The sequence below is a fragment of the Myzus persicae genome, unplaced genomic scaffold (genome assembly GCF_001856785.1).
Source record: "Myzus persicae strain clone G006 unplaced genomic scaffold, MPER_G0061.0, whole genome shotgun sequence".
Taxonomy (NCBI): domain Eukaryota; kingdom Metazoa; phylum Arthropoda; class Insecta; order Hemiptera; family Aphididae; genus Myzus; species Myzus persicae.
In genome coordinates, this window is record NW_019102066.1 from 11931 (window position 1) to 33899 (window position 21969).

At 28.8% G+C, this 21969-nt stretch overlaps 1 protein-coding gene across 4 annotated transcripts; it reads left to right on the top strand.

Moving 5' to 3' along the window:
* The first annotated feature begins 244 nt into the window (after positions 1 to 244).
* On the top strand, positions 245 to 21724 carry LOC111031128 (putative leucine-rich repeat-containing protein DDB_G0290503). Of its 4 annotated transcripts, none has more exons than XM_022310940.1 (9): positions 245 to 757; positions 1929 to 2051; positions 9931 to 10416; positions 14173 to 14263; positions 15475 to 15678; positions 18955 to 18992; positions 19248 to 19316; positions 19385 to 20507; positions 20979 to 21724. In XM_022310940.1, exons 1-9 carry the CDS (start codon positions 647 to 649, stop codon positions 21068 to 21070), a joined length of 2337 nt encoding a protein of 778 aa, XP_022166632.1. In that variant the 5' UTR covers positions 245 to 646; the 3' UTR covers positions 21071 to 21724. The 4 variants fall into 4 exon arrangements, with proteins under 4 accessions (XP_022166632.1, XP_022166635.1, XP_022166634.1 ...); XM_022310942.1 differs by lacking the exon at positions 245 to 757 and adding an exon at positions 1406 to 1578; XM_022310943.1 differs by lacking the exon at positions 15475 to 15678 and having other exon boundaries at positions 246 to 757.
* The last annotated feature ends 245 nt before the right edge of the window (positions 21725 to 21969 follow it).

A 21969-nucleotide genomic window follows, 5' to 3' on the forward strand; every position in this document is an offset into this window, starting at 1 on the left:
ATAAAATATGATAATGCGCTATTGCGCTTTTCACTTATTTTAGCTATGCTTTACGCTTTACAGCGTACGCCGCACGCTCGACACGAGTCGCTTTGACGCTTGTGCCCGTGTGGCCGTGTGCGCCAGCGTCGGAGCCGCTGATTGTGCGTGCGTGCGTGCGCGAGAAGCGAGTGCGCAGGCGCCAGTGTGTATGCCTGTGTGTGTGCGTGCGCCGTACGTGTGTGAGTATGTGAGGTGCGCGCGCGGTGTGTCGTCCGTACTACGGCTACTACGTACCCAGTGCGAGCAGACGACCGAGTGTTATACTATACTTATATCGGTCTGCCCACCGGTTATCGCGTATTACCCGCCGCGCGCCGACGGGTCGACTTTACGCGATCGCCGTCGTAGCAACTAGCAAGTAAAGTTTTGCCGGTCGCGGACGGGCCGCGAGTGTGACGTTAGAATGACCGGTTCGTCACCACTCACCACCACCGCATCCGCCGTAACGTCGCCGTCCCGCCACCGTCCGCTGTCATCGTATCCGCCGTTCTTTGCCGCCGTGGAGATGACGCGCACCGTAGCGTAAAAGCCGCCGCCTCGCCGGTCACCCGACGTCCGTCGTCGTTGTCGTCGTCGTCGTCGTCGTCGTCAACGTAATATATAAATGGCATCGTTGCCGCAACCCAAGTTCGAACCCAAAGCCCCCGACAAAAGCTCGTCGGCGGCCGCGTGCGAAGTCCAAAAGAAAATCCAAGAGTCCGCCGACTGTTCGAACGTGAGTAGTATTAACACACACCTACAACAATTTTTTCGTACCATTTCACCAGTAGCGTACGATTTGCACGGCATGATAGACAATCCTCAGGCCAGTGGTTTTCCTTACACTCGTGCGCGTTACTGCTGAGTCATTGTCATTTTGGGCCTCCAAAGCCTTGATCAAATTAACGATTGCACACAGAAGGGCGCGCACCTCTTGAGATATTTTTCATTTCCCCATCGGTATACCTAGTACCTCTATACGATCCAAGCGATATCGTTAGGTATGTCATATTATTATTATTATTATTATTATTATTATTATTATATATGCAATAATTGTTATCGTCTGTGTTCGCGTGTGCGGGTCGATCCGCATTTGCTTGAGCGTTTTTATTCGTGTGCATTTTTTTCGTAGCGTTATTTCTTGACGTTCATAAATAGGTATCTACCCATAATACTTTCAGAATCGAGAATTCCTACCTAACCTATTCCGGATTTTTGCGTCCGACGGGCGACGACCATGATAATGACGACGACGGCGGCGACGAGACGGCAGCGATGATGATAATGATAATGATAATAATAATAATAGTAATAATAATAATAATAATAATAATAATAACGCATATTACTGCAAAGCCTCAACACCACCCGACTATTATATTATAGCTTTGCGTGTATATATATATATATATTAATAAACATGAAATAATGAGTAATCAATTTTCTGTATCAAAAGCACTGCAGTAGTGCAGTGTGTGCGTCGGTGCGTTTATGCGTGTTAGTGCGCGAGTGTACAGTGACGACTGGCGAGGTATGTCCATCGTGTGTTCTCCGGTACGTTTTTGCATTGCCTTTGATTTTTTTCTTAATTGCCCTTTAAATCGAGAGTTACACCTTAGTACCCAGTGGAACCTTTGTTTGGACACACTCACTAAATTCGTTACCTAACGCTAGTACACCTATTATAATGAATATTGGGACCATATTATACGTCTAGTTTAATGCCCTTTTTTAAAATCATAAGGTCATGCATTTCTTATCTATGCGTCTACGTATAATAATAATAATAATAATAATAATACCTTATAAGTTATAACACTATATATTTTGTGTAATGTATCTATCTAATTTATTTGTTTATGTGTATTATTTTTATTTTTATGTATCTAATTTTTTTTGTATAGAACAACAAGTCCAAATCATTATCGCTGGATTTATCGAATTTGAACACTGCTAGTTTTAAGTCCTTATTAGAAGAAGTGGTCGCATATGATACGGCTAAACAGACTAAAAGCGAATTATATAACGTATGTATTATTTTAGATATCAATTTTGGTAACTTTCAATGTTATTATTCCTATTTGTTTGTATAATTATTATATCTATATTATCTACTTAAAAATATAGTTAAAAGAATACTTTTAAATGGTGCAAATTAGTAGATTATAAACATTTCTATTTAAAAATATCAAATAGTTATAAATTAGGTATACAAAATAAAAAAAGTACCTATCTAGAATAAGTAATTTCCTCACAAAAAAATCTTACTATTTAAAATTGTATTTTATAATCCTAGGTAAATAGGTAATAGCTGATTGCTTTTATAAAACAAAATACCTTCATAAATATTTTTATTTGAACTTCAAAATCACATGACATTTTCCTTTTTATAGAGTTTCACTCTTGAAAATATTAAATACAATTATACATAATTATTTATGGATAGCTTGTGGAAATCCCATCAATATATAAAATGACATACATTTTATTGCTTAAAATGTATAAATTGTAACTCAATACCTACTAATTAGAATTAATACTGAAACTTGTAATATTTTATAAAAATCATGCCCACCAATTTGGGTTACCCTATGAATCTTAAAATATACAACAAACAATATTCTCTATTCTCAAATTCTATTCTCAAATATTCTCAATTTTACTCTTTCAAGGCCAATATAACAATTTTTTGACAAAAAGTATGGCTAAACTACGTAAAGAACATTTTTTTTTTGTAATTTTTAAAAACCATAGTTTTACAGATATAAAGTCGCTTAAAGTTGTCATTGGTAGTTAGTAATTAAAAAAGTCTTTCATATTGACCATCATTTTTTTTTTTAAACTACAAGAATTGAATTGACTTAGCAAACTTAGACCCCAAATCAGACTCAATATTCCAAAAAACGACGAGTTAGGTTAGATCAAAATCATTAAGCATACATCATTTAAAATTAAATAGTTAATTAGATATATTATCATCAGCTAAGACATAAAACCTCGTAAGTCAAAAACATTCATTTTTCAGGAGATACATAATATGTAACACAGATAATGACCTAACCTAACCTAACACAAATATTATTTGTGTTTATAAAATAAATTTTTGTAGTTAGTTTAGCCAATGATAGAAACAATATGTTTAGAAACTGTTTTCCATTAGTCTATTATGTAGTTTTAATGATAATTCATTTTCAAAATGTATTTTTTAGACTTACGAGATATTGCATTAAATATATTGAAAATGGATAGGTATTTACATGCGAGTTATTATTACTTACCATATTCTAAAACATAAAATTAAAATTAAATGAAACTGTGGTACATGATTGTTATTATTATTATCTTGTAGCTTTTCATTGTTAAAACAAAATTTAAATAAAAACTTAAACATAGAACATAACATATAACGTTTTACATTATAAAAATAGGTACTTAGATTAATAATCAGACATGTATCAGTCTCTATGATACAATAAAATATGAGAACTTATTTATTATGAACATTGTACTACATATATAAATATTGGTTTTTCATATAAATTATGAATACTATTAAAATCAAAATATTGGTTAATATATCCATAGGGGGATAAAACTGAAGCTGCTGGATCTGGTAAATTTCTTTTCCATGTAGAATCAAGATTTTTATATGGCACTGGGCCTGTTGGTAAGGCAGGCAAGTCATGTGTTGCTCTAGGGTAAAATTCAGTTCTAAAGAAATTGAATGTAGCAAAATTAAATAAACATTGTTAAAGAAGACCGGCATTAAAATGTTCGCTTTAGGTCGGATATCATCTAACGATAGGCCTGTATGGTACCTATAATGTGTATTATACTATTTGGGAATTGTTTTATAATCTCATTAAGATTTTAAATATTTATTTCTTCACTTTCACCTAATTCCTTCAGGTCGGATATATCTCCTTTTAACAGTCTAGCCATTTCAAGTTAAGTAAAAATTTTAAAAAAAAATGTTAATTTTCAATAAAATGATCATGACTTCCAAAACAATTATTGGGAATTTATACATATTATTCAAAAAATATGTATTGTTTGTTTATTTGCAATGATTATTAAGGATTTTTTTTGTGATAATATAATGTAAAAACATATAGTAGATCTATAATAATATTAACGATGCAAAACCACTGTATTTCAGAAATAGCTTCACAAGGCTCGTCACCGCAGAGGGCCACTTTTTCTAAAAACGACGATTGATGGCCGACTAATTTTTATCGATGAGTTTTTCCGCCATTTTTCTTGTGGGTAATGTTGACAGTATGCTTCAAGGGATAACCGGAGTTGTGGGCTGTTAAGAACTTAATTTTAATAACTGGAATTATGACTGTAGGGTTGTATCATAGAGTAAGATAGAGACGGCGTTAACTATTCAAACTAAATTATTAAACTGATGCCAAACTAGCGGTCACTGAACTTAATTATAGCCTATAGGTCCATTTGTTATGCTATAAACCGCTAAACGTCGGTGTTCAAATATCAAAAACATGGTAACAACCACGGACTAGATATAACGGACTGGAAATGAGCAGCTTATCGGTGACCTCGAATGTATTGGCAAGAGACGAGTGTGAGGGGTCGCAATGGGCACCGAGAGTTTCCAACGCTATCTCTATAAAATGTGACGCGAATAAAACCACCTTTCTCACTGAAAACATTTGGTGCCCAGTGTAAGCCGTATGGAACCTTTTGATGGCCATCCAACGACCCCCGTCGACCATGTTGTTTTCAGTCCATTATAACTTAACAGTGGCGCACAGAAGTATTTTGAGAGCACATGCAACTAACAAAAGTGACCCACCCACCCACCCATTTTTTATTTACATGCAGTTGCACCCCTTGCTAACCTATCTGGGCGCCACTGTAACTTAATCAGTGGTATGAACCTATAATATTGTTGTCATTATCATTATTTATTTTCAACCGACTGCGTTTGCAATTTTACAATACAGTATTTGTAATTTTTCAAAGGGCTACACTGCAAATATCGTCCGGTTGCGCTTCGACATTACAACAAAACGACGCCTCTATATCATCATAATATATAGAAATGGCACTCGATCAGCTAAGCTGCTTCTTGTTTACCTTTAATCTGAAGTCTGAACCTAGGAAATGAGTTCCTTTACCAACATGATATTACACCTTTGTTTACCCGCATTTCGGAAACGGTTACTGCCACAAAGGTGGGGTAACTGAGCCAAGTCAGCTTGTTTACCATTACCAATTTCACTTATGCCCCCCCCCCTCAGGAGGTGGTGTCCAAGGCGTCGTTGCTCGATCCGGCCAATTCACATCGTATCACACCCCTGATATCTACTTCTTCTGAATGTAATGTTTTAACGTAGTTGAAGTCATTTTTATGTGTAATATTGTTTACCTAATACTTAATCATACGTCAATAAGAATTAATTTAATTAACAATATTTAAATTTCACCATCGTTTATTGTATAAATAAATCGTTTGTAACAACACGCAAACCTCCAGGTAATCGTTTATGACATTAATGCCAAACCTCCAACTCTCAGCCATCAAGCAGTGTCGCTTCTATATTGGTCTATGATATTACTCTATGGACTGTTAGTGATAACAAATGTAAAAATCACGGCATAATATACTTAGATCATATACAGTGGGTTGCTACTTTAACTCGCGTAGTATAGGGATTATTAATGTTTGTTGCGACTTTTGGAAAATATATGCATTATTTTGAACCATGGACTTTTTTTAATTGCATAGCATATAAAGTAGCGCATTTACATATGTGCATTTGTCTATATTTCATTAACATTGAACATGCTTCAGAAACAAATTTGAGTGTAACGATACATTTAGGTATAAAAATCGTTCAAGAAGACACATTTTATGATGAATCTAATAGTTTCGGCAGGAGGTGTACACTGATAAGAATTAACACAGGAAGCTTAGGCTAGAAATGAATCTTAACGGCCATCTTCCGAACTCTCAATCAGTGTGACCAGTCTATTAAACTAAACGTATTGTTTTAAATTAATATTCACTAACTGATCTACCAATCAAACAAGATTATTTCTTTAAAGTTGAACTAGTTGAAGATTTAAAAATTAAAAATATTTTTGATAAATTTAATGTAATCAAATGACGAATGATAACTGATAAGAATTGCGCATGTTCGGAAGATGGCCGTCAAAAATCCATGATCTTGTTTATATCCAAAGTGTCCTTTCTGATTAAATCTATTCTCTAGTATCAGGCTCATGTTTACTGTGAACACAGATGTATAGGTATAAAATGACCAGGTCTAGTGTTAACCTCGAATTAAAATAAACTGGATACCCATCGATACATGATAATGAGTTCCTAAACTGACTTTCCAAAATGTAAAGGTGTACTAGCGCTCCAAGAGAATTAAATGTTAACTAATGGATTGTCTTTCTTAAAATGTATATAATATAAAAAAAAAAAGGAATTTAATGATTTTTTTCCAAGATTATTTGTAAGTATTTAAGCATTAATTTAATTCTTGGTGTTTATAGATTTTACGTTAGATTATTTTTTGTGAAAATTGCCACAAATATGATAGCAAGCGCTAGGTGTAGCTTGCAACAGCTGTTTTGCCAAGTCAGTTAGGTTCAAGAAAAATCGTTGTTTCTGTAGGTTATTGGTCGTCAGTATATTTCAATTCGTGGTGATAACGAATTGTATAATTTAATTATTTACATTATAATAAAAAAATGTTAATGGAAGTAAAACATATGCCTATATATTCCCCAACAAATATGAATAATCACTATATTACGGTTAAAGTAGCAACCCTAGTTATCGCAGTGCAACTTGTGACCGTTTAATCTAATGACTCATTTCAAGACGGATTCACATACGCAGCCGTATGATTTTGGTCTCCTTCTAGTCTTCATGTTGGAATCCTAACAATATTGATAATACGCATGGATGAAAAAAATTGATATAAATGGTCCTCCATGATATTTCCATACGTATAGTTCTTTTTTGCTCACTATCTCATCACCATGTACTATAAAGGTGATGAGATAGGCATTAGGCTCATGAATAATGTAGAATGAATAAGGCACTAGAATTTATGACTCGAAAATGAACATTTTGTGGTTTCGAGGGGTTATCAATTATGTAACAAATAGAATTAATGATATAACCCCTTGCTGGAGTGAGAGCACTATATAAAAGCAGTCGGTCCCTCATCCACATTCCGGACCGCTACGATTTATATTGTTAACATAGAAATGGCTGTCCATTCTTATATTATCTATGAGTAGGCGCTGTCTATTAGTTTGTAGATTTATGATTTAATCATAGAGCAATAGGAATACTTCTTACTCTGTGCAGGAATAATAGATTAAATAAACTTAAGTCTGTTTCTGATAACGTCCCGAAATAGTCTCACGATTAAACCACGAATTTCTATGAATTATTTAATTAATTACTATGAACACAAATATTTAAGTGTAAAATCACCCGCCTAGTTTCGCTGACCGTACTATAGATGTTATAGATGTAGTTTTAACGGATTGTATAATTTAATTTATTTACATAATAATTAAATAAGTGTTTGTGACGTATACACTATACACTTATTATGCACATGTATGGATGTGTAATTCTTCAAACTATAAAATGTATTAAGGGTCTTGGTTCAAAATAATGAATATATTTTCCAAAAAACATGAATGATCCATTGATCCCTATACTACTGTGGTTCAAGTAGCTATATTTATGACCGCAGCGCAGGTTGTGAGCTTCAGTGAGAGTTTGGTCTTTTATGGCTCTAATATCCCTTTGAAAAAACAGTGTTCCCATTATAATGAGTAGAACATTTTTTGTTTATTGATGAGTATTATATCAGGGGTACGGCACTCCGTGAATTCAGACACTCCCTACCTCGGGCGATTGTGACCTTGAAAATGGTATCTAGAGGTAAAGTAAACGAAATCTGAATAATGAATACTGAATGGTAAACAAGCCGACCCCGCGCAGCGTACCCAGCCTACGTGGAAGTAAACGTTTACATAATACCACTTTGGGTCTAACATCATATTGGTAAACGTTTCCGTGTTTTTCGGAGGTTCAGACTTCAGATTATAGGTAAACAAGACCCCAATCAGCTGATCGTGTGTCGCTTCTATCATAGAACAATATAGACTCGATAAGCTGATAGGGGTCTTGTTTACCTATGATCCGAAGTCTGAACCTCCGAAAAACACGGAAACGTTTACCAATATGATGTTAGACCCAAAGTGGTATTATGTAAACGTTTACTTCCACGTAGGCTGGGTGCGCTGCTCGGGGTCGGCTTGTTTACCATTCAGTATTCATTATTCAGATTTCGTTTACTTTACCTCTAGATACCATTTTCAAGGTCACAATCGCCCGATCCGACCAATTCACGGAGTGTCCGTACCCCTGCTTCCATATTGTTCTATGATTATAGTAATAATTGGGGAATTGCAGACTGTTCTATACGCATCTGACATACATGATTTCAAAAATCATTGGTCTTTACCATAGACAAATGGAAGTTGCCTTGCCTTTAGTTCACGGGGAAGAGGTAGACTGAGAGAGTAAGAACCTTGAGTTTGGAAATATAGCGGTGGATCCATTTACATAAGGTTATTTCATCCATGCGTATTATCTATATTGCTAAGATTCTGATAGATACTATAACATTGATGATATACATGGAATAATAAATTTAATGTGAATGGTTCTCCATGGTAACCTCAACACATAGTTCTTTCTCTCTTTAGTAACCTCAACACATAGTTCTTTCTCTCTTTAGTCTTTAACCGGAGCTCTGTATTAGCTTATAATATGTCTGTAATTCATGGTATTTACTATTTACTTCTTAAAGTGTCAACAATTTTATTTTCAAATAAATTAGTTGGAAAAAAGTAATGAATATTTGAGAGCAATTTTTTGTTCCCTAGAACATGCTGTATTTAAAAGTATTTTATTTTTATTTAAATTATTATTTTGTATTAGGTAAGCACTTAATAAGTGAGTTTCTATTACTGGATGTATCTTGTTTCTAAATTCCATACTTGTGTAGGCAGTTAATATTATTCCTTTATAATGTAGATAATATTTTTAAATCATCAGTCCAGTAATTACTTATAGAAAATAAACTAAAATATTTTTAAGTACAAACTTTTAGAAGAGTTTATAACAACTTCAAAAATTTTAGATTAACATGATTATGATTATCATAAAAATACCAAGCAACCAGTTTTGAAAAAAAAATGTTCAACTAGTTATTGAATTGTTGACACACCTGTATGTCTTTAATTCATTTATAAAACAAAATTTTAATCCTATAAACTAATATTGTAATTTTATGTTTATTCATTTTAACTTCTTTGGAAAATAAAGTAATAAAATTACCTAATATGAACCCCCGTATGAACCATTCTTTAAATTGTGTTACTATTTAACACGATTCACAATAATTAATGTTACTTAAATTGATAAAAAAAAGTAGTTATTTGACTAAAAGCCAATTATTTTAATTTTAATATGTCATAAATCACGATAAGTATTTCTAACCCACCCATGATAAATATATGTGATTTATAACAAAAGTAAATCAATTCTATCAAATTATAAATAGTAATTACATTTTAAGGTTTATTATTGAAAATTAAATTAAATATTTAATGAAGTTGAAATAAATCAATATTAGTAATAATAGATTTTTATTTATTGTTTATTTGTTTTTAATTTGTTATTTATAATTGTAATTGTTGAGCCATAATAGTCGATAACTGAAGGATAAATAAAAAAAAAAATAAAAAAAAAAACAATTGTATAAGTACATTATCTTAGTATAATTACAAAACCATTTTTAAATTAGATTAAATATTGCATAGTTTATGTTACAGAATCTGCTGGAAGATGTGACTCAAAATGGAGAAGATGATGTAAAGCGACCATTACACAATCAGCGCTTAGTTGATAGCCAGACTGATCTTGATAAGTTGTCATCTAAAGACCAACACATCAAGGAAAATTCTTCTCTTGAAGCTTTTGATTTAGCACCAGACTTCAAAAAGAGGCTCTCTGGTGTCACTACCAAAGTTAGCGCCCGTCAACTAGAAGGGGGTTCATTGCCAAGTCATGTGAATCATGCACAAGCTATATCTGTATTGATAAATAAGAAAAATACCCAAAATACTCGTAAGAAAATCGCAGAGTCATCAAAAATGGCTAAAAATGTAGATAAAGTGGTTGATCTTGGAGACTTTGGGTATGAAGAAATTCAGGTAAAAGATATGTCAAATTATACTAGTCATGCAAGTTTGGAAATCTGTCCTGGTAAAGATGAGACTAAAATAGATGATCGATTTACTACACCATTATTGTGCAAGGTAAATATATATTTACACTAAAAATATTACTTGGATTATCGATGAGTAGTGTTGTAATTACTCCTATCAGAATTGATTAAAGTGTTATTGTATATTCCTTATTTAATATTAACCCTTTCACTGCTCCAGATGTATTTCGTCTAATACAGACGCTTCTGTATTTTATAATACTATCACTTGCCTGTAACTCTGCATTTTTAGAACACCTCAGCTCACATAATCACATAATTTTAAAATTTAAATAATTAGATAATATAGATACCAAAATTAAAATTGAAAAAATATGTTCAGGATGCAGAGCATAAATATTGAAGCAGTGAAAAGGTTAAAAAAAATCTCAGCCAAAATTATGTTGAGACAAAAAGTATATTTTGATGAAATAAATTATAAAATGGGATGAAAGGTTATTAACTTAAGTGAATATTTATTGTAGTGTTTTGGTTGATCAAAATGTTTGCAATACAATTTGTCTACCTTAAATTGTTATGAAAAAAACTTAACAATAATATGTTTTTTAGTATTTCTGAGGTATTTGGTAATAATAATTTTAATGTTTTGTTTTTTTTATTTATATGTTAAAATCACATAATACCTATTGGACTATGATCAATATTTAGGCTATATATAATTTTATATTTAAATTTTTGTAAGTATATAGTTAAAAAAAAAAAATTGTTATTAAATAAATTGAGTCATTATTTTTGAGTTGGTATAGATTATCAATACTCAACATTTGTTATAATGGACATTAATTAAAAGATAAATATTTGGTGAACATTTAAAAAATCTTATGATACATATCTAAAGTAGTTATAACAAGTTTATATTATGACAAACATAATTTTAATAATACAATTATTTCTCTACTAAAATTAATGGATAGAACAATTTTTATCTTTATTATTGTATAACACAGTTTGTTACATACCAAAATCTGCTTGGTGTTCCAATTTTAAAAATATAAATAAATATAATATAAAACCCTCATCAAGTTCCAGTTAGTTATTTCAAATTATTTCTTATAATATAAATTGTCAAAACTTAATAACAGTTTTAATAGAAACAACTTATGAATGGTAATTTACAATTTATATTACATTTGTTGTTTAAAAGTTACTTTTCAATGGAAAATTATTTGGTGGTATCTTATCACTATTATGTTACTGGTCATACAATGTCTGTGAACAGATAAATGTACATTACATTTAAATTGGTACTTATTTATTATTTATTCAAAATAAAAATAAAATTTTCTATTGACATTTTAATGAGTTACATATTCATATCTGGTGATAAATGATTTTTATTTATATACATTTAAATTTAGTTAGCAAAATATGTAAAAATGGTCTCACAATATTAATAATAATAATACATTAAATTGTAAATACTAAACCTGAGTGGGTCAAATATTATTATTTACTAGCTGATCCCGTGTACTTCGTTACCCGTTAAATGTACCAAATATATACGACTCAAACTTATATAAATAATACATAATATAATAAATACAATATATGTATAAATAATTACATTAATTTTTCTAGCTTTATAAAAATAAAAATGAATACAGATAAAAAAGAAAAAAATTATTGTTAATAAATAATTAGTGTAATAATTTTCTAAGACTTATGAGTATATGACGTTTTTTGTTTTATCTCGTGCAGAACTTTATCTCTGGGACCTTTATCTTCATTAACTAATAATACAGCTACTTCATCGATGGTAGGAGCATTATATTGACCTCTGTGTTCATCTTGAGGAACTCTGTCAGCATGAATAATTAACTTTAAGTTTTGCAATTCATCAAAGGATTTCGACTCTATATTAGATCTAAAGCTCTGTATGAGTTGATTATTTTCACCCAAACTGTTTGCAATGATTCAATGAGACCTCTTTTTAAATTTGGAATCATATTTGTTCGAATAGATATTTGATCCGACTCTGACATAAAATATATTTGTAAAAATTTAGCATTATTTCCAATTTTGGGTAATAAACTACCTATTAAATGATGCATTTGACCCTGAATTTTAAAAGTGGGCATGAAGTTCCCTTCAGCTATTTCGTTTGCTCCAAACGATGTCATTTGAAACAGTATTATACCGTCTAGAATTATCAAAGAAATGTTTTGATAGAGAGTGAGAATTATCAATTAAACTTTTAATTAATTCTGGAAGATCCTCAAATTGTTGTAAAACAACTTTACCGTCAGCACAGCAAAGTCCATTTTTTTTGCATGGCACTTGCGACATAATATCGTCATTGGTCCTATTTGAAGCGCTTTAATATTTAAATAATCAATCTCTGATTTCATACTCAAAGCGTTATGTTGCTCCTGTGCAAGTGTTTGAGAACGTTCTGTTGTGTTATACATTCTGTTATATATTCGAGTATCATTGGCAGTTCTTCTGTCAATGTATGCTCTTGGCGCTCTTGGCATGATGATGAATTAGCCACTTACCCGAAATTTAACTCATAAGAATAATCAAAAAGTAAGCACAAATTATGCTCGTAATTGGCGTACCCGTAATTCACAAAAAATAATAACTCAAATCAACAAACATGCCCGATTAACCAATAGCAACTATTATTATTTTAATCTGCAACAACAACTTTTTATTATTTAGTTAATTTTTTTCTATACAGATTGCGCCACTGTTGTATTTTTGACATCCATATTTTCTACTTTCTGGTGGATTTTTCTAAACAAATGTGGTCCTATGACCTCCAGCAGACTATCAAGTATAACAGTAAAAAATTTCAGCCAAATCGGTTCGGTAGTTTTCTTGGTTAGCGTGGTCTAAGAAAACCCTTACCATTTTATATAATAGTATATAGACTATAGATAGATAGATAGATTTGATGACCTTGAAAAAATAATAATTAGATCACATTCCAGAAGAACCCAATAATAATTTTGTATACTACTAACTATGTAGCAAATTTGTTTTAATTGAATTTTAGTTATTTTGAAAATAAATTGGTTATAACTTAATAATGAATTGTTTATAATTTGAAAGCTTTCATGTTATGAAAAAGTTTCTCATAATTCCTTTATATATTTATAAAAAACTTAATTTGATTATGTTTAAAAGAAAAAATTACTGAATAGTTTCATTAAGTATATGGAAAAATACTAGTAAAGTATATTCATGTGATGTAAGAACAATGACCATCATTTTAACAAAATGGACATTTTTTTATTTTTTACAATCAAGAATTTAACATTTAAAAATGTCTAACTGTAATAAACTAAGTTAGACTTAGAATATTTTATCATTGCATTCATATTTCTAATAATCATAGACCACTATCCTGCTCTTAGATAAGCAAAGCAAAACAAGACAAGTGTCTGATACCTTGTTTTTCATAAAGTCTTATTTGTTGTCAAGTGTCTTTAATATGTCTCCGATACTGTTTTCGAGTTGTTATAATTAACTATCAAATGACTAACATTTCTACCAACTTAACTTTGATTTGATTTTTCATTTCAAGTTTTCAACTATATATCAATAAATAATTGTTAAAAAAAAAATATTAACAATAGTTTATTCCTCATATGACTCTTAACAGGACAGATAAAAATATACTATATTTGTTAGCTGCAATATAGTTTTTGAATATTTAGATTTTTTAAAACCTAATTTCTATAGATACTAAGATACCTAAACAATTCTTTATTCACATTGTTTTTCTATAATATACAAATAGTAATTGTTATTATAATTACGATATATATTTCTTTTTTTTAAGCAATCGAGTCAAAACTATGAAGATCATGATTCCTATATGGAAATAGATGCTTCACCTTACACTAAAGATTCTAAAGACGGAATGACTAAAGGTAATATATTTTTAATTGTTTGAAGGATAAAATATAATATACTTATACATTTATTTTGCTTTCAAAAGTTAAAATTGGAAATTATAGTTCCTGCATTTATGCTTAAGTAGCTTTTTAAAAGTTTTAATAGATTTTCCACAGCAATAAAAAAAAAATACACATTTCTTATTCAGTACCTATGTAATTAATTGTGCTTTTCTTTTGTGGTCTATGACTAGAGAAATAATAAACACTTGTAATTGGTTTTGTGATATATTGGTTAAATATTTAATATTGAGTAGTCTATACCTATTAAAGGAACTTTTATCTTATATATTTAATAAAATATTTTTTTTCAATTTTTTTACTACACAAATTATATGTACAATGCTTGTTAGTTGTTATAATTTGTTTTGAATATTAATTTTATTCATATAAACTGCATGAAGTATGTATTAAAAATTAATTATTTAGATTTGTTTTCATCTGACTGGGTAAGTGATTGTCAATTCAATTAATTACTTGCTTTGTTCCTGCAACTTAATAATATTGACAAGCTTCATTTATTTTATTATATTACATTTAAAATAAACAATAAATGCTCAATATAATAATGAATCTGATTTTAAAGTATTACTTCATCAGTATTATTATACAGCAGTATATTTTGACATTGAAATCTAGAATATCTACTTAAATTAAAACATAAAATATTTTTTTCTCAGTAATTTTAATTTTTAGGCTTGCTACTATTGACTCTTAATTTTTGATTAACTTTGATCGCTTAAATAAAGCTGAAGAAACTCTTTATAATAATATTAACAAATTATTTTAATTTTAATTGTATTGAATATCTAGTTATTAAAATCTACAAATAAATAATAATAGTTTAGTTTAGAAACTTAACAGAACTTAACTGTAACCTTTATTTTAAATTCTAAAAATAATATTCAATTAACTCAAAGGCAGAGGCACAATTAATTATAGTTAAATTAATCTAGAACTAATAAATCATATATGATTATGAGTGGTTAATAGTTTTGATACTTAATTTTAAAAATATTGCTAACAATTGATTCCATTTTTAAGAAACAAATTGTTTAATAATTTATTGGAGTGTGTGGTGTTTTTCTTTGTTTAATTATCTAACTTTTTTCAAAATGCAGAATATTTCTTGTTTTGTTTTTGTTTTTCATTTTTAATTGGCATGCTTTTTATATTCTATTTGGAAGTACTGCCACGGACTTCAGGTGAGGGCGATCAAGACGTGAAAAACTGTTTACATCAGCCAGCTACAGTGGTAACGGATTTTAATAAAGATGCACAAATGATAGACCATCGTTTGTTACACCTATTTGGAGGCCAAATTAATTGCTATCAAAATCCTTATAACGGATTTTCACAACCAATGAGTTTGCATTTTTTAACACCAAATGGTAACTTGTTATTTACTATAATTACATTCATTCTAAGTATATTAATATCGCTAAACTCATTTATATTTCTGTAAAATTTGTTGTAGGTAGATAAAAGGCATACTTAAAATAAGTTGATTAGAATCAAGCTAATATTCATAGTACTTCAAAATTAAAAATCATAGTAACACAATATAATAGATAAAACTTAACTGACATTGAATTTCAATCTTTATTATTGTACAACCATTAAAATGTTGAAAGTATATTTTATTTTCAATGGGATTCTTCTATTTGGTTTGTTCAAGATTTTAGAATTTTAGGAGTTTTAATAGGTATTCGGATGATTTAATTCAGATTTAAAATGAAAATCAGATTTTTTATTTTATAATCTATTTTATTTTCTATAAGATACTTAAGTATTTTTTGATCAACATTTTAGATTTATTATTCTTGTGTTGAATAACAAAAACATTGACTTTAACTTGTATGTCCCAAGTTATGATTACACGCTACTACTATACAATTTGAACAAACACACATTTAGTGTCTTACATCAAGATGTATCAATATTTTAATTTCAGAAACATTATATAATATTATATATTATAGATATTGATACTAAAAAATTTTACTTGAAAATGTCACATTTTATTATATCTGAATATCTTAGAAAAAAATGTTCCTATTTAAGTATAATACAAATAATAAAATTATAATTCATAGGTACATAGTATTTTAATATCTTGTATCAGTAGATTCAATAAATAATTATGTTCGAACCGTTAGTGAAAACTATACCTACCTAGAAAACTGAAGTATAAATTAAAATTCATATACCAAATATTTGTTTACTTTAAATGTATGTTTACTGAAACGAGAAATGCTACAAAGGTCCTAAAACATTGTAGTGGTAGCAGTAAAAAGCAGCTGGACATAATTTTCTTTTAACATCATGGAAACATTGCCAAGACATAAAAATCTTACCGAAACCTCTACATAAGAAACTTAATTTATTTTTTGAAACATGAAACTAAAATACTGATTAGTATGCATACAATAAGTAGTTGAAATAATACTTCAATTTTTATCTTTTCTGGAGGGAAAGTGAATCTAGTTGATGCTTATAAGAGGTAACAATTTTATATTCCTATTAGTTTTCAAAAAAGTTAGTAAAAAACAAAAACAATAAAATTATGAAAAGCAGAGATTTCTACGTAAAACCAGTTTTCAACAGAATAAACTTTGTTGGAATTCTAAAAAGTATCCATAGACATGAAATTGTTGAGCTATTTATAGGCATTATAAATGATTGACTTAAATTAGGTTTTTTTTTATTATTATTGAGAAAATATTTTTTGGTTGGCTAAAAAAATTGAACATTCAATACAGTGTTCCTCATATGCTGTTGTTAGTAGAAATCAAAAAAGAAGTTGAGCCTAGTTTCCTAATAATTTATATGAGCGCCTGAAATTAGAATTTTGATAAAATTAGTCGAAACATGAAAATTTACAAATTTTCGACTAAGACATTTTTTAAATGTTTTTTTTTTATATCTAAGATTTGAGAATTTAGTACAAGATTCCTCATAAGTTTTTCTACCTTTATTTAAAAAAAGTTACCGAAAAGTCAATTTTATTATTCAAATTTAACACATCTATTATAGTGATCCCTACCATTGATAACCATTTTCCCAAATTTTTTTTACTTATGTATCTGAGCATGAGCTGTAAAACTTTAGTTTTCTTAAATTAGAACTTATTTTTTATATTATATTCTGACTGGTCAAACTTTTTCAAGTTCATTTTAATGTATGGACTTATATTCTAAATCCAAAATTGACTGAATGAAAACTTTTTCAAATTAAGAAAAAAATGTTTGTATTTGACATACATGATTTTTTTTTGTTCTAACTTCTAACTGTGATAAAATTAAAACTCAACAATTTCACTGATTATTATTAAAGTAATAACTTGTGTAAGAATGCTTTTTGAAAATTCATACTGCGTACAAGCCAAACAACAAATTGAAATAACTCTCATTTAGTCAATTTTGGATTTAGAGTATAAGTTAATATAACAAAATTACTTGAAAACATTTACCAATTTAAATATATAATGGTATAAGGGCTCTTATTTAAAAAAAATAACTTGTGTGGTGTTTGCCATGCATGAGCTAATAAAATTGTGAGTCAGAAAAATGAATGCTAATGTAGTTTAACAAACTGAATTAAAAAATTGCAAAGTTACTGAGTTATAGTGTTTCTGTTTCCAAGGACACATGGTATATTAATAATATTATATTATATTTTTGTTAGTTGAAATTTAAATACACTTTAATTTAAACTAACACATAGTCGCAAAGCACATTTAAGATCTACTTGCACCATGGTTGACAAATTCTTACTTATATATTCTTACAGTATTTAGTGTGTATTGTCTGTATATTTTTGTTTGTGCCTTAACTCAATTGTACAATTAAACAAAAGCTATCATTTGGTTTGTAAAAATTGAAGTAAACAGTTATAATTAATTAAATTGATTTAGTCAATCTTGTTGATAATAATAATGAGTATTAATAAATCACTTAATTTTTTTTAATTGAAAATATACATTATAGCTGACTTGATGTCAACACTGCCATGCATATTATATAATATTGTTTGTAGGATTAACAATTCAAGAATTAAAACTTTTTAATTTCGGCTTTAATTTTAATTGCTTAAAGTGGTTTTTGTTGGTTTTTTTTTATGAGATGCAAAGAATTAAAATTATTTATACTTTTATTTATAAATGGTCTTATGCTGTGGTGTATGGTAAGAATTAAAATTAAATGATTTCAACTTATTTATAAGGTAAATTTAATAAAAACTATATTTTATTTTATTTTATGTGATTTTTTTTCAAATACAATACTTACATTTCTTATTAATTTAATAAAAAAAAACGTATAATTTTCTTCAGCTCTTACTTAATTTTTATTTTATTCAACTTTAAAAATATCAAATTATTTTCATTGAATATTTAATTTAATTTTGAATAGTAATATTCAATAAATAAATATGTATTATTGATTCATAAAAATTGTAATGTTCAATAAATTAAAATGTAAAAAAAGTATTTTTTTATATTTTTAATTTCATTAATAATTGTAGTGATGTGATATTTAAATAACTAATCAAGAAAAATTGTTGAAGTTTTGGACGGTTAGGAATGATTTTTCAAGATTTTAATTTTTCTTTTACTGTATATTTGCAATTTTTTTCTAATCGTGATTATGTACTTTAAAATGTTTCAGATAACCTAGGATTACAGACTGCATATAATAATAATAGGGTATGTTTAATTTTGAAGTATATAATATATTTTTTTAGTTTTGCTCATATTTTAAATGAGTATTATTACTAGAACATGTAGGAAAACTGTAAGTTACTTATTTATACATTTCATGAGTAGAATACATTTTTTTTAAACATTTTGTTCTTATTAAAAATATGATTGTAAGAAATGATGTAATGAAATTACAAAGTTACTAATATGTAACCAATATTTCTGTCAAAATGTAATCCTTTTCGTTGTTTTTTCTTTTAGAGGAACAATACTGAAGATACTAGTAATACTGCAATTAAAAGAAATAAGCAAAAAAAGGAATTAAAGAAGGTTTGTTTGATAGTTAATTATATTAAGATTTTAACTTTGTATGATTTAATTAAATTTTTTAACTTTAGAGGGATGAAGTTGTTCGTTCTGAAGATATTCAAGGATATCGAGGGGACAAAAATATTGATGAAATCTTAAAGTTCATTGGAGATAAGAGTAGTGATGGTAAAAAAAATAAAGGTAGTAAGGCCAAGAATAAAATAAAAAGTCGAAATGGAAAAGGTTCTGATGATGATTGTAGTAGGCCAAAAAATGGTAAAATGAAAATGACCAAGTATAATAGTGTGGAAGAAGTATCTACAACAGTCTTTCAACATATGGATAGTTCAGATGATGAATCCAAATCGATTAAAAGTAGTAAAAAAAGTAAAAAAAAAGTACCAAAACAAAATCAATCTTCTAAGAAATTTGCATCTACTGAACAGAGACTTGATGTCTTATCGTCAGAGTCACAAGATACAGATTCAGCTGATTTTTTGCTGGTTACTAATAAACAAAGGAGAAAAAAACAGAAATCACAAAATAAATTAAATACGACCACTAGTAACTTTCCTCCTCATGACTCATATTTATTGTCACAGTACACACAACCTAAATGTGTAAAAAATAAAAAAAGAAGGAAATCCACATCTTCAATGCCTCATTCTGACAAATCTGAAGATAACTCTGATCTAGATTCTGTACACTCTCTGCCTGCCTCATCTACACCTTCTAAACAGCCATCATACAAAGAAGCTCCTAAAACTGATTTGACTAAACCAGCCTGTGTAGTTACCACTTCTGAAGAGTCAATACCAACAGTTACTGTTGCATTACCGCAACGAAATGCTGACAGTATAGCGAGTAATATAAATTATGATAATGAATGTATCAATGGGGATGTGCATGTCACATATATTGTGCATGAACCCCAAAAAGCGGATATTGAGACCGCTAAAAAGACTGCCGTTTTAAACAAAGTTCCTGCAGCGGTCCCCCCACAGAGCGCCTCGCTGACTGTGCGTGTACCGTCAAAGAAAAAACAAAGCCCAATTATGTATAATAAGTATGAGGTAGATACAAGCCTGTCTTTTGGATTTGAAATTGACCAAAATTTACTGTGTGATAGTGGTAATGATTACTCACCTCCAGCACCAATTCCTATGCCTATAGAGTACAACTATAAAGAAGTGATATTGTTTATCAAACAAGGTAATTAAAAATTGAATTGCATTTTTAATTTATAATATTCATAGCCAAAAAAACATGATAAGTGACCTTTTTTTATAGTAAAAGGTAAGAATTATTTTTAATGGTTGAAAAATGTCTCATTTATTATTTTGGTTTTCGTGTTAACTATTATTTTTATTATTATAGTTACTGTTAAATCTTGAATCTTGAATTGTTCCAAATAACAGAAATCCTCATTTTCTGGACAATTATTTTTATCCTGAAATAAATATGGTTTAATTGACATAATATAATTTCATAATACATAACATTTTTTTTTCTATACTGTATAGATTTTTTAATTTTGAAACTAATACTTAATGGCAAATTAAATGTTACTTATTTCAATTTTTTTGAATATTTATGTATAATATATAATATACTGAGTGTCCTGTACCTTAACTATTTTAATAGGATATAAAATTAAGTCGATTTTTTTTTTATTTTATTCAGCTTGGCAAGATGTTGAAAAAGAGAAAATCAATGGTAGATCCAACATTTTGGAATACAAACGAGAAAACAGTGGTGTTCTTGGGGACATTTGAAATTTTTGCCAAATAATGTTATGAATAAACATAATTTGTGTTCGACAACTAATCATATTTTGTAATAAATGATGAATTTTTTTCATTCCACAGAAAAAAATTCTACAGAATTCGTTATAATTCTTCGATAAATTTTTATATATCATAGTAATTATTTATGTATGTAATTTGTATATATATATATATATATTAAGAAACAGTGTTAAAAATTTCTCTTCTTGAAAAAAAAAACAAAACAAAATACATTAATTTAAAATGGTGACCTGTGTCACTTAACATAATTTTTTTTCAGCAAATATTGTGTATATGATTGTTAATTTAAAAAGGTCATTACATTTTTTTCTTTTGTTAAGTTTGTACGTTCAAGTTTGTTTCGCTTATTTAAAAATGATAATTATATTTTGAGGGCAACTAAAAACCTGGCCACAAAGTTAAATTTGTGAGTTATTCAAGTTGTTGGTGGTTAACACGTCAATATTAACATTTTTTTTGATGTACTTACAATACTTATTTGTTTCAAAACTTAAAAATTGTATTTGTTTACATTACGAAATACTTTTGTACATCATGTGTTAGGTTTTTGTTTCAGTTATATTTATGTGTAACTCGTCTGTAATAAACTGATTTGATAACAGATAATTTCAGGAAATGATATAACCTTAATTGTTTTTATTTTATTATTTACTTCATGTCCATAGTGTTAAAACAAAAATAATGATTTGCTAAACTGGTTATAAAAAATTCCAAGATATTTTACCTTGGATATTAAAAAAAAAATGCTAAAAATATATTGGTAGGTATCTGATAATCAGCGACTTGTAACATAGGGTCAAATTATTGTTCAGCCAACATATCTTTAATTTTAGAGGTTGGAATAGGAATATTATGAGGGTTATGTC

Bases quoted from the DNA above. Each gene is read 5' to 3' on its own strand.
- LOC111031128 (XM_022310940.1), top strand. From the start codon at position 647: ATGGCATCGTTGCCGCAACCCAAGTTCGAACCCAAAGCCCCCGACAAA. The intron at 19,317-19,384 runs GTTTGTTTGATA...TTTTAACTTTAG, and splicing joins AAAAAAAGGAATTAAAGAAG to AGGGATGAAGTTGTTCGTTC. The intron at 20,508-20,978 runs GTAATTAAAAAT...TATTTTATTCAG, and splicing joins GATATTGTTTATCAAACAAG to CTTGGCAAGATGTTGAAAAA.